The sequence below is a fragment of the Vidua chalybeata genome, chromosome 8, assembly GCF_026979565.1.
Source record: "Vidua chalybeata isolate OUT-0048 chromosome 8, bVidCha1 merged haplotype, whole genome shotgun sequence".
In the NCBI taxonomy this organism is placed as follows: Eukaryota; Metazoa; Chordata; class Aves; order Passeriformes; family Viduidae; genus Vidua; species Vidua chalybeata.
This window is the reverse complement of record NC_071537.1, coordinates 13931618-13946126: the sequence shown is the minus strand read 5'-3', so window position 1 is coordinate 13946126 and position 14509 is coordinate 13931618. Positions and strand designations below refer to the sequence as shown.

The following is a 14509-nucleotide window of genomic DNA, read 5'->3' as shown; positions in this document are numbered from 1 at the left end:
CCAAATCATAATAGAGTAATTTTGAATTTTAAAATAACTTCTTCAAATTCTGTACCTTAACACACTTCTTCACAAATGAAAGAATTGTGAGAGGTCCTTTCACTGAAGCCCAGGTATTTCAGAGAACTTTGCAGACCAGAATAAATCTTCTGGCATCAAACAGCCTACGAATCCAGAATATGTTCCTAGAAGTAATTTTCTCTCTTGCAATTTTTGTAGCTTAAATATATCTATAAAATAGTTAATGTGCTTAGGAGTATTATCCTTCTTGTTCTGCTCTCACCAGCTAATGAGATTAGTTGTTTCCATGTGTGTGTGTTCATTTTTTCTCTTAACACACATGAATTGCTTTATGTCACTGTAGACAATAGTGTTTTCTTTTCCACATGAATATACTCAACTGAACATTCTTAAAGAATTAATTTTCCAGTTTCTCCTTTCTTCTGGCTTTTCTTAAACTAGGCTTGATCTCCAGCTATGAGCAAATGACACTAGAGACTACCTAATTTGATACAAACATTCTACATGGTGCCAAAGATCTCTCCTGTAATCACAGCTTAGTCAGATTATTTAACAAACCACACAGAAAAATTAGGAATCATAATTAAAAAGAGATAAGACAAGTACACTTCAATCCATCGCAAGTGACGAGTCTTTGCTGTACCACAACCTTTTAGAACAAAAAGTGATAAAGACCACAAGCAACAGAGAATTACCAAAATTGCATATTATCCAAATGTGAATTTGTCAGATTTGGTCCCACAGAACCCAATCTTTCTCTCACCTTATGGAGGCAGCCAGAGCTGCTAAATATTTTGGGGTTTTTTTTGTCTTTCAAGGTACCTGTACATTTCTGCACACAGGCACCCACGTTAATAACCTGGTAGCGGCACCTTAGGTAGACAGTTATTTTCCTATCACACCATACAGAAACAATTGTGTATTCTGCATTCTGTGATGAAAAGAAAAAATCCAGTTTCTAAAAGTTTTATATTACTGGACATAACCCTTTGGATTTATGAAAAAATGTATCTGGGAAGATGCTGGCTCCCTACTTTGTCTGTATTTTATTATCTCTTTCAAATGAAGATACTTAAGTCCATTTCTCTATCAAAACCTGTTTTGTATTTTGACTGCCAAAAAATGCAGGTATTTGCTCAGTATTTGCAATTAGAACTGCTGCTACAAATAAATTAATCTTTTTAGAATACTTCAGCAGATGGTTTTCCATCCTTTGAAGAAGTCATGTAATTGAACTCGACTGCCTGCAAGAGCAATAATGACTATCACTGAAAGAGTGGGACAGCTAATGTAGATTCTTACCCTGTAAGCAGCTCTGCCAATAAACTAATACTGGCCTCCAATTCTCACCCTAAAGTCCAGAACTAATTTTTACTTATGCATAACTACTGGTCTCCTAAGTTACAGGTAATTCTTATGGGCAAATGAAATCCAGAAAAAAAAAAAAAAACTGGAGATATATACTGGTTTTGAACTTGTTACACTAGGTACCTACATGTCACTTACAGGTGAAAATCAAGTACATTGCTTGATTATTCAAATAATCCAAAAGGAGGTATTGGTAATTATGTATTCAAAAAAAACCCCAAAAACCAGGCCAGCCACAGCCACATGCTATCATAATACATGGCTTGTGGCTATCCCACTCCCAGTTACAGCATCATTTACAGACCTTTTCAATCTGTAACTCAGCACTTATGCAAGCACCAACCCAAACCATGCCACCGTGCCCAGTTCTTTTCAAAACAAGGTGAGAGGATGCACATGAACAGCCTGCAACTCCCTGAAGAATTAAAGATCATTCCAGATGCTCAATGGAAGAGATGTCAAATAAACTAGTATGATCCCAAAATTAGTTGAACTAAATTAGCTGAAAACTGTCCATTATTTAGCTAAATATCAAATTAAGTTACAACCTTTTTTCCAACAATTTGTTCTCTGATCTTATAATTCCAATTAAGATGTTGTCAAATTCACAATATTTGAAGGCTCTTGTGAAAGAATCATATTTAACTCTGTATTGCAAGCTAATGACATCAGTGCTAGCAGGGCATCAATCTGCTGCACACACAGTGGAAAGGAAGCACTCCCATCCTACCATCTCTCAGATGACACACAAAAACCCTAGACCTGAAAGGACACATATTATTCCTTCAGAAACAAAACAAACAAGAAGACAAGCCAAAAAGCCAAAATACCCAAATCCAACAGAATTGACAGAGAGGCTGGAGGGCAGTAAGACTGCCTTTTTCAATACCTACCCATACACTGTCCAATTGGCCCACACTATGACCAGTCTCTCACCCACCACAAAATAAATTTCTGAATCAATTCAATGGCTTAACTAGAGCTGTGCTTAACACCAGATTTTGTCCTTTTATGAGATGAGGTAAGAAAAAAGACAGAACTCCTTACACAAGAAGCATACATACATGTTACCTGCTGTCAGTCTCAACGAAATAACTATGACTTACATCTGTTCTAAATGCAAGCATTCCTAAACGTCCTCTTTTGCCTTAATAAAAGCTGTAATACAGAAACACACATGAACTGGCAGCATGGCAAATATCAATGCCACAAGGCACTTCCTTTATGGACAAGCCATGCAGCTACGTTTTAGCTGCTGCAGAGGAAAGAGTGCTTTTGTTTCATTCCTAAGTTGAAAGAGAGCCATTCTGGTGCTGTTTTATATTGGGCAGGAAGAAGCAGTAGTTACAAATTTCAGTAAATGAAGTTTTGCCAAGACAGATGATCCTTCCTTCCTATGTTATAGAACAATCACAATTTCAAAATGTGGGCTGAACAATAATCAGTATAGCACCATAGCTTTTGTTTTATATATGACTATAATCGCCTTAGGAAAATAAACTGCAAGTTTATTGTGTTGGCAAACCTGATTTGTCCATGTTTAGGTTTTGACTTCATTATGAACAAGCACAGCACAAAATCTACCATGCAGAAGAGCACTTTAATAAAAGGATATGGCCCACAGGGCCATGATTCCAAGATACAGAACATGATTCCAAGATACAGAACAAGATTCTAGATTGTTAAAATGGACCACACTTCCATACAGAAGATAAGTCCATCACCTGACTGTAGCAAACATGCACAAGCCACAGTCTGGCTCCCTTGGGGAGGGTTTAATGATTCTCAACAAGATCCCTTACAAAGAACTCAAGAAAACCCAAAACAAATAAAAAACACCAAACAGAAAGAGGTAATGCACGGGGAAAAAAAATAGAAACCCACTATCTGTATTACATACTACAAAGAAAAAGTTGCAGAGAAAGAGGCAAGTCTGTTCATTAACTTGCATATTTTAATTCAGAAAACCTTTTTCCAAAGGAGAAGAAAGGGGTAGGAGGTTGCAGATTTTCCATATTCAGTTAACTAGGAGCAGCAAACTCCCTCCCTTTGTCCCTCCCCTACAACTGCTAGCTTCACACATCTGTATTGTTACCTTTACTTTTTCTCTTCTCAGGCAGCAGAAAAGACAATTTTCATCAAAAGACCAATCAGAAACACCTTCAGGCTCACAGTCTGTAAATCAGAAGAATAGCAAATTACTTCATATTCATAAACCATGACACAACTGGAGCCAAAAGAGAAATGCTGAATTAAATACCTGTTTCACAACATTCTTGCCTGCTTTCTGAGGATTCAGGCTTCATTTCGGCCATTTTTCTAAATCCCCAGATTACCAAACTATATACATTTTATCTATGCACAACAAATCTGTTTTTCTGAGCACTGCAAAATACACTCCCAGCTACATAAAGATGAACGCACACTCATTAGTAATTTTAGCCAATATGAAACTAACTGTGAGCACTGCCTGGGGGAGGGGGAAAAAAAAGCACAAATCACCACGGTAACACACATTTTCTAGAGGCAGAGCTGAGGCTGCTTCTGTCATTAGAAATGCAGAACAAGATACAAACATAGAGATTGAATACCTTTAAACAAACTGAGATCTTTTAATAATCCGGGTCCAAACAGGCCTTCTAGAATACTTTCAAACCCTAAAAGCAAATAAAAGAATTGTTAGCTTTCTAGATTAGTACGTCACTACAATATTCACAATAGCAGTTCTATATTTATCTGTTCCAAGAACAGAGCTCAACACGTTTTCTCCAAGTATTACAAGATACACGGGTCAATTGTGATGACTGAACTACTGATAAATCATAGCACAATCTAGAGTCCACTGACTCCTGTGCTTTTCTAAGTAGCTAGGTTAAAAACAAAGAACATCACAACATTGAAATAAACCATTTTGAAAAGAACATAGGAAGTTGCAGGTTCTACAACATGACTGAGTAATTTCTACACAAATAAGAATACTCTCATTGAAGCCTCCAAACTGAAAGAAGGTACATTTTCCCAACTTAAAATATACATTCTTCCATCTCAGTGGCATTCAGTTACTTTTCTGAATTTCAGTAAACATTAGAATCAGTGTTTCCTCAAGAATGGCAGTTTTGAGGAGAGAAAATTAAAAGGAGAAGGATTCAGATTTGCCATATCACTAAGGAATGAAATTTCCATCACAGATCCACATCCAAGACACACACAGTCCGATTTACTTCACTGCCACGATTTATACCTCACTTAAAACAAATCTAATCAATTTGAGTTTATTCCAGAAGAGGGAAAACGTGCACCAAAATTACTGCCATTATTTGGAAAAGTTCAATCAATATTACACTAACCCCCTGCTGGCGGTAAAAAATGTAAAGAGCTGTTAACTACCCAGTACTGTGAGAAGATGGGTTAGCAGAGTAAGCATGAAAAGTACAAAGGTTACTTTAAGGGTGATAGACAAACTCCACCTTATAAAAATGTATAAAAATTGGAATGATCAGAAAAATTCAAGACTATAACTTACTATATTGTCTGCCCTTCCCTCCCCCGTCCAATACTTTTTGCTTTGTAGCTTTAAGAATAGTTTGCAAGCAGCTAGGGGCTTCTAGCTTCTCCTACTTGAGTCTTTGAGTGGCAGAAGAAGAAATAAAAAACAAATTAAGAAACAAAAATATGGTCTTAAATTTAGAGAAACTTGCATGGGTGAATCAGGGACAGATAAACTACCCAAAGCAGCAATCTTTAAGATATCAGTCAAAATCTAAATGATCGTGTACTATGAAGGAAATAGTTTATCACACTTCAAAAGAGCGGTAATTCTAAAATAATTTTGACCTCATCCAGATCTAATATCTAAGTTATGTCTTGGAGAGCAGTGTTCAAAAGGAAATGACAAACAGTGTTTCACCTCTCTGGGTGTCAGCAAGAGTGTCAGTGCACCAACATCTTCAGCGATCAGATGCAGGATGTTACAGAATCTGCAGGGTGCAACATGACTTAGATGGCAAAAGCATTGCTGAGGTACAACACTAAAAACATAATCTCAGAAAGGACCAGGAACCAAAATAAGAAAAAAGGTGAAATAACAGTCAAGAGTAAAGAGAAATAAGGAGAAATCAGAGAACAAGGTGGAAGAGGAGAAACTGGAAACACATCCCATTGAACAGCACCTTGTCAGGCAGAGAAGTAGCACTGCCTCCAAAAAAAGCCAATTCAGGCTTCAGGAAATGGCAGGAACAGTGGGAAAGGGCCGACCAACCTGACCTAGAAGAAAAATAATAGAATCAGGGTATTGACCCATAGGTTTATAATGCTGAATAGTTTATAAGGTTTTTAACATATGGGTAGAGACCCTCAGAATTTGACTCTGAAATGAAACCTTAAGGAAAATAGCTAACCAACCCTGTTCTTGATATTTTTGTTCAAAACTTATATTTTATATATATATATATGTATAAAAATCAAAATACTTCAGAAATTTTACTCAAACTCATCAATCTTTTAATAGTAACTGCCAGTGACTCATGCCCCACAGTTTGCTATGCATGCAATTGCACACTGAAGTCCCTGCCAAGTTTTACAGCTTGGATATTGTACGATGGTAGTTTGCTAGCCCACTGTTCTGAGTGATGCTAATGCCACTCGGGTTTTATTAATATTAAATATTGGATTTAGCAGTTGCATAGCAACAGCAGAACATCTTATGTGCAATGTTTGACATTAAAAAAGGCAAATAAAGGAAGTATGAATGTATTCAAAAATTATACTAGAGACTGGTAAAACTGCCATAAAGCTGAACTCTATTCCCCCCAAATGCAAAGTGCAATGCAGCAAAGGCAGTTTAAGCCCTGTGATGTTGTGTTCAGTCATTCAGGGCTCCAAAAGAGCAACTGTGTACAGTTAATCATGCAGAATACATTGAAAACAAAATCTTGAAAAAGGAGCTGCCTACTTTTTATAGTATTTTTTCTCTCCATTGTCACTGCTCTTAGAAGCTTGAAAAGAACATTTCTTTTCCCACCGATTGTCCTTTTCCATTTGGCAGATGATATTTTCCTGCATTTCAAATGGAACAGAAATTAACATGGCTCCCTCTGCTAAATTCCAGTTTCTATATTTTCATCATCTGTATTTCAGTGTCTGATAGTTCATAGCAGCTGAAGAGCAGAGCCAGTGGAAAAGTTGCAGGAATAACAGAAGAAAGAAAGAGAAAGAAAATTCCACTGTTTTAGAAATTAGTATTATTTATATATCAGATTAGATTTTCAATATCAGATGTATTTAGATCTCTGATATGCTCTTCACAATCAAAGCAGCCACATATTTAACTCTCGCAAATGTTACTGGTGACCTTTCCAATAAAAAACATTTTTTGGATGTTAATATAAGAATTTATTTTAAAATATTTGAATTAAAAAAGAAAAAACCCTGAATATAAAGTGTAAAACATCTCTCTTTTCCAGAAGGCTCTCTAGGAAGCGAAGAATTAGAAAAAATAAATCCCAGAACAAAGAAAGAAAACCTTTAGTACTGAAGCAAGGGTGGAGTAACTTTTTTAATGCAGAGCTTGTCACACACTTATTCCTATTTCACAACAGTTAGCTCTACAAGTAAAGCATCCCCTAAAACATCCACTGATAAAAATCAGAATACATATGTGCCATTTTTCTGCTAAGGATAGCAAGGAAAGAAATTAAAACTAAAGAGAAGAGAGGGGGAAAAAAAACTTGACTATGCAGTCTTCATCATGATCAATTTTCACTAGTTTTGTCTCTGCACCTAAACAGTTTTATTTTCATATTTTCTTGGCATTTTTACTCATCTGTAACCAAATATTTTGTCATAAATTTAAACTGTAATTGTAGTTTGATGGCTAATGATGTAAGACAACAATTTAACACAATAGTTTAATTTAAGCTTTGCAAAGAAAAAAACAAATCCAGTTAGGCCCTCATGTCATCTTCTCCCTTAAAACTGAGAACCCTTGTGATCATTAAGTAGGTACCAGGCTCCTTGGGATAACAGCCTTAGAGAAGTCACTGGCCATCTCTAGTAATGCAGATTAGCCAATGACACATTCTCTGCTATAAAAACAGGAATGCAAGATCTTCAGAAAAAGATAGGGATGCATTTCTGGAGTGCCATTGACACAGAACCTAGCATGTCAAACAATGCTTTTTTCCCCCTCAAGACAACACAGCTCAAATATACTTTTGAATAGTCACTACATAATTCAGCCCTAGATATGTATCTAGTCAAAGCAGTAAAGCTTGACTTTATCTTACAGGTACAAATCATTTTGGGGGTAGTAAAAAAGCACAGACTACAATTGCTCTGAATGCATGATTACACAAATTGTTAATAACTCAAAAAAAAAAAAATCAACATAGCAAGGCCAGAAAATTAAAATCAACATACATAGTTGTCAACTCCTCAGCCCTTATCTGTGCATATTAATTTAACTGGTAAATATCAATTTATAAACTAAACCTCAATGGACTTAATGAGTACTACTCAGGCCAGTAGTTAAGTATAGCAGGTCACAGAACCAGAGAATCAGAATATCCAGAGTTGGAAGTGATCCACAAGGATCAAATCCAACTGCAATTGACTAGTTGTAATAGAAATTAAGACAAGTGATTCACCAGCATTTATTTATAATAAACAGCCCAATATACAGCAATTTGCACATTAAAAGGACAACTTCAAAAAGCTGGAAATTTAGTCAAGTCACTTAAGACATTAGCTGGCTATATATTTTCTTTAAATTTCTTAACCATCTAAGAACATATTAAAAACCATCAAAACCATGGAGGAAAGAACCTGACCTGCTAAATGGGGAAAAAAAATTTAAAAACCAACAAAACCCAAACCCAGGTGACTAGGAGTAAAAGCACAAAGAAGAGATAAGCGGTTGGATGATGGACAGGAAGATTCAGAGCAGAAAAGATAAATCAAAACTCAGAAATGTTGTAAAAGTCACTGAGGAGATGCAGTCAGCTTAAAAGCAAGCAAAGATAAAATCAAAACCAAGGCACATTGGATTTTTTAGCTAATATATGTAAGAGTATGGTATATTACAAAACATTCAACAGAATGGCATATAATTATTCAACAAAATCTATCAAGGTGGTGTTACTAACATTTGTAAGTTAATTGTCTTAATATGTGCTGGTTTTCTTTCTGTGAGTTAGAGTATTTGCAGCAGTGTTTAATTCTAGAAAGTCCTGAAATACTGTGGACGTCCCAATGGGCTCAAAAAAAGGAAAAAAAAAATCAGTTTGAAATGTCACAACATTAAACAAGCTGGTAGCAGGGTCTCAAATTGGTAAAGGTTTTCAAAACAAATGAACAGTTCTCAGGAATTGATAGCAAAAATGGTGTCAATCAACATGGGCTTACAGAAATTCTTATTAGAGTCTTACAAAACTAAAATTTAAATAACAACAGGTTTGATATAATATTTTTAGACTTCTGGGCTGGCTTGACACATCTTGACTAAAACCAGATATTAAAAAAAAAAAAACCCTAAGCCAAACCAAAGGAAAAAAGAATCAGTCAAATTAATACAAAACATTAGAAATCAATTAAGTGACAGCTCTTGAAATATTGGTGGCAATGAGAAATTACTGGCAGTGAGGTCCATCAGGTACTGGTTCTTGGCCCTGTGCCATTTGCCATTTCAGTCCTAGTCAGTGACTTGGAAGAAAGCAGTCACTAAATTTGCTGGAGCTACAAAGACAGGAAGAGCAGCAATTAACAAAAGGCCCAGGTCACAGAGGCTGCTTACGAAAGCAAATGCAATTAAACACTACTTGGAAAGGGGGGTAGGGGGAATGAAGAAAGCCACAAATCACACATCTAGGAACAGGAAAAACAGCTTCTCAAAGACATATCCATATCCAGCAGCTGAAACTGGAAGCTGATCATACTCAGCCAGACATAAGACACTCTTTAATTTTACAAGGGTCCAATTGAAGACACAAGACATGCACCCTAGGACTGGGTCATCATTTTCCCTACTCTAGGACTCTGAAGGTGTTATTTAGGAGAGCACAGGCTGGTTGCTGAGATCTATTTCCCTTTCATTCTCCCCCAGCACTTGGATTCATCTTGTTAGGAGTCTCATTAACTAGTTTGAAGCAAGAGCCACCACCATCACATCAGGTTTTTACAGGATTTCTCATGCCTACATTTTCCGGTCAAGATTGGTTATATTTATCCACAGCTATGGGATTTGAAGTAGGAATTAATTCAAAAAAATCCTATACTCTATGTGTAACACGGGAATTCTGTCTCTTTCAGGACAAAAATCTATTAAACTGGAATGTTTCAGTCACAGGCATCTTAATAGAAAAGCAAGACCAAGCAACAAGGGAGGTGGAAAAAAGTCACAGGACAGTTATTAATATACACTAAGTCTCATGACATGCATATAATTATAAGTTGTGAATATTCTTTTATTCATGCAACAAAATAAAAGAAACTCCCATCCACCTATGATGAGAGATCTCGTTATCTTCATAGAGACCAATTAAGGACTCCAACTACAAGTTAAATCAACTTTGCTTTAGCTTCTTGGGGAACGCAGTAAAAGCTGCACATCTCAACCAATTTTTCAAATTTCATGCTTCCCCATTCTTATTAATGAAACTGCACTGTTCAGGGACTTACTGCAGACATTCCTGCTCCAGAGGATTATGAGGACCTTAAATATCAACCTGGTTCTTTAAGAGCAATATAGACACATGCATACAAAAGAAAAGAACTAAGGATGTTAAGACAGGTACTGTTTAAAGGAACAGATATATCCAAGTTCTATATAGCAACACACAGCTCTTCTGTAGCTTTTTGCACCAAAATGCCTTCTGTTCTCAAGACAGAATACAGAGTATCATGTCCTGAGGTCCCTAAACAGGCCCTTGGAGCTCAAAATAGTTCTTTGGCCTTAGAGTAATGCTTTACTCACTATAGAAGAGCATCTCCAGTAGAGAAGCAATAACTGAACAAGGTGCATGTTCTGCCAAACAGCCACTACATCACTGTTGCAGTAACTTACCACAGCAGTAAGCTGAGAAATCAAAAAAGCAGCAAAAAACTACAAGAACTGTTAATAGGGGTGCTTCTGACTGACCATCAGTCCTTCAGGACTTTATAGAAATTACAAACTAGCATTGGAATTTTAATTAAGAAGCTGCAGCAGACCATCCTCACTCTGCTCTCCAAACATCCCTCTCAACCAAGCTATTCTTTTTCCTCTGAGAACCAAGTCTAAGAACATTTTCTCTGATGCAATCCCAAACTCACAGCAAGGCATTTAAAATTTAATGAGTTAAATATGACAGCATAACAGCTATATATCAGAACTACAGAGCTGCAATGCACTTGCCTTCACAGCAGAAAAGCGCCCTGCCAAATACCCTAGAACTGGGAGATCTCTCTGCTCTACAAGGAAGAGCAGAGAAACAAAGCAAGTCACCAGCTTGTGTCACAGTACAAGAAATGGAGACAGGAGACTCTCCATCCAATGTTAGCACTCTAACTGGCAGGTTATTTCACTGATTACAACTGAAAATTCAACCCCAAAAAATCAGAAGTGACAAGTTATAAAGCTTGTTGCCAGAGTGCAGAGTATAGCAAAATATGGATCATCTCCTGCTCCCCTCCCACGAGGAGTATTTTTGTGTGTGTGATCTGATATCAAGAAGAGACTTACACAAAGGCATGCAAACTTCTTATCTCAAATCAAAACTCTCAGAAGAAAAATTCAAGAAAAGTTAAGGACATTTCAATGGCTGCCTCAAGATCCCCACAGGATACCTTAATTGCTCTGGCAGGCTGAGTTGCAATCTTCATAGGGATTTGCAGGGGTGAAAGGATCTTACAAGTAGTAGATACTGCACCACTAATCTGGCTAGTTGTTCAAGTCAGGGGTTGTGGGTTTCTGGTTTATATTTTAACTCAAAATCAGGAGACTGGTTTCCTTCACAGCTAGTCACCACTAATGCAGGACCTAACTGGAATCCTCTCATGTAAATACTTGCATTTTATTACCTTAGAAAATAAACCAGAAAGTACCGACAGCACAAAATGACAAAGAATTACAGCAGAGGAGTTACCAACTTTCTACGCATCCTTAAAAATATAAATTTTACTTAATGGTAGAATAGGATCTAATTTTTTTTAATAACTTAATTAAACTAAAATCAAAACATACAGATTTTTAAAATAAAAATTGAAGTGAGATTTGCTTTTCAGTTTCTCAGTTCAAAGTCAGTGCTCTTATTTGTTCAACCTCCAGGCATGGAGTTCCAGCAGGCAACCAGGTACAATTTTCACTGATAAGAAACTGTAAGAACTAGCTAGGAAGTTTACAAACAGATTAGAAGAGTCAAATAGCTCAAGAATGAGAATGCACACTAGCACAAATCATCATGGGCCAAATTACGAAGACCCAAACATTTCTCAAACTTGAGGCTATTTTTTTTTTTTATTTTTAACCGTGTTGCATTACTTATTGCAGCAAAATAAAAACCTTGAAACTTTTTTTCCCATTGGAGACAATCAGTTAATGCTTCACTCCCAAGCAAAGGTAAGGTGGCATTCATGGGGATAAACCACTGTTTATCCCCATGTCCCATGCACCTAAGGCACAAACTTAAAAATAGCCTTGCAGTAGATGAAATTGATCTACCTGGAAAATGGCTCCCACGGAAAAGATAGGATTTCCAGCAGCATCAATTCTCTGCTCTGCTTCATTTCATGGCCACAGTAATGCTCGTATCACAGAGCAGGCCAGGTGTGCTATCAGAATAACTTGCCACAAGCAGGTACAGCAGAGGTCCAAGTCAGTCTAAACCACAGAAGAACCCTCCCTCTCCCACAGAAGCTGTCTATGTGGAAGCACAGGACACCAGTGGCTTTCATCCCAACCTCAAGAGACATTGGCATAGTGCAGAAGCATTAGAGGATGAGCTGAACTAGCTGAGATATGAGCCACATTTCATACTCCACAACTGTCCTGTTTGAAGAGGGTTGCCTTCCCTCAGCAATTCAGTCTTGCCTGACATTGTTCTCTGTCTGCAACACAGTCATCTACTGAAACCACGTTAATTGAAATAATTCAAAGGTAAAAAATCAGCCCAGAAACAGTTGGTACAAGCTGCTGAATCCACTTAAACATGGACTGCCAGCAGAAAAAGCATCTACCAAACCACAGCTATGATCTAGAAAACTCCTGCAGTGTGATTCAGTTTCAACTACTTTACCACAAGAGGTCATTTATACCATGATTCATTACTGAATTAACTGAATACATTATTCTTTTCTTTCAGCTCTCAAGTTATAGATATCCCTTCCACCATCTCTACAGAGATTTTTCGGATTTATTCAGTAATCGGCAAATGGGAATGAAAACATGATTCTGTTTAGGAAACGAAACATAATTATATCACCAATCATTGAAAATCTGATGACCTTCAATGAATAGACCCATGAAAACAATTGAACATTTCTGAGTTGAGAGGTGAATATCCTGAGCTTACCTGTAAGGTAAAAATTGCCAAGAGCATTTTTACTCTGTTATTTGTGATTGTAAGTCTCTCTGGTGTAAAATGAACCTCCACAATAAGCCATTACATAATTGCCTCAATGAACAGTACACCTTGACTCCAGCTACCTCACAGCATCCTGAAAAATCTTGTGGTATGCAATGATACAACACTATTAAGTCAAGTGATTCTTTCACTACACCAGTGAGTATATCTATATTCTGATTAAGAAGCTAACAAAAGCAAAAAAACTCTAGGTTATGGAAAGAAAGCTGAATCATGACTATAGGGAATATGAAGCACGTGATGTTTTGAGAAGGCTTTCCAGAAATGCTACAAAAGCATCCTTAGCCTTTTCAGATGGACGGCTCAGTTCTGTCTCAAAAGGAAGGACGATCTAGGCAAAATCAGAAGGTGATACAGGCAGCTACACAAAAATGAAAGGGTAAATGAAAGCAGGACAGGGAGTCACAGGTTATATACCTTAAACAAAAACCCTGAAAACAAATCAACTCACACAGAGGAGTATCTTAACACTGAAAGACACGGAATTCATACCAGCTACAGGGCAGGTTATAGTGACCAATTGTCATCACTGAAGTCACACTTGCAACTATACATCAAGCGAGGCATTATTCCATGAGTCTACAACACAAGGTGCAAACCCAAAGGAAGCAAAACTAAGCCTAACAATCTTCTCCAGCTTTATGGTTGTTTGCACAGCAGTAGTATTAAGAACACAAAGGTACAAAGTTAGCACATGACTACTCTTGCATACAGCAAGGAAGATACAGCTGTATTACTGTTGTTATTCTTGTGTAGAACCAAATACTAACAGAAATATTCTTAAGCTGTCCTTCAGTCACCCTTCGGGTTATGCCTATGCTCTAAAGAAGCTGCGAGCCCTGACATTCGTCTGGAAACAGAAAAGCATCAGCACCGCTGCTGGCAACTTTGTAACAAAATGTTACAGCAGAAAAACCATTTGGTGCTGAAATTAACTGCGGGAACTGAAATTGCCAGATGTGATGGAACATTACTCAGTATAGATGAGGAACAGTAAACCTTTTCTAAAAAAATAACTACACTCAGATGCCAGAAATCCACAGTAAATAGCTGTAAAAAAGCTTGACCTTTGGGGTTTAGTGAAATTTTCCCAAAGAGCAAGTGACTGGTAAATCTTTCTCTCACTTTTGATGTCACATAATGTCTACCATGTTGCAACCCTTGGAGTCTTACTAACCCTTTAGCCTCAGACACATATCACCAATTCTGTAAGCTGAGCTCAGACTGCTTAACCATCAGCATTTCTAATTACACTTTTGATTGGAAATATAAATTACTACATATGAACACACAGAAGGTAAAAAAAAAAATAATCACTTTTGCTTGCCTTTTTTCTAGACTGGAACAATTTCCCGGCCTAGTCCAGTTACATCAGCAGGAACAAGTGGCAGGACCAGGGAGGGACATCATAAACAACATTGCAGAAATCAAGATATGTCCAACTTAGCTGTTCGCTCTCTCAGACTGCCTTTCCCTTATTCAGATTAAAGACAGATACCTGAAAT

General features: G+C 37.1%; 1 protein-coding gene across 1 annotated transcript in view; it reads right to left on the bottom strand.

Annotated features, from left to right (window-relative positions):
- LCOR (ligand dependent nuclear receptor corepressor) overlaps positions 1–14509 on the bottom strand; it is a 57077-nt gene that overhangs the window by 22782 nt on the left and 19786 nt on the right. The window contains exons 2-3 of the mRNA XM_053949001.1: positions 3981–4046; positions 3485–3564 (exon numbers count right to left, since the gene is read on the bottom strand). Of these exons, the coding sequence (XP_053804976.1) occupies positions 3485–3564; positions 3981–4046 (146 nt within the window). The remainder of the gene's footprint in view (positions 1–3484; positions 3565–3980; positions 4047–14509) is intronic.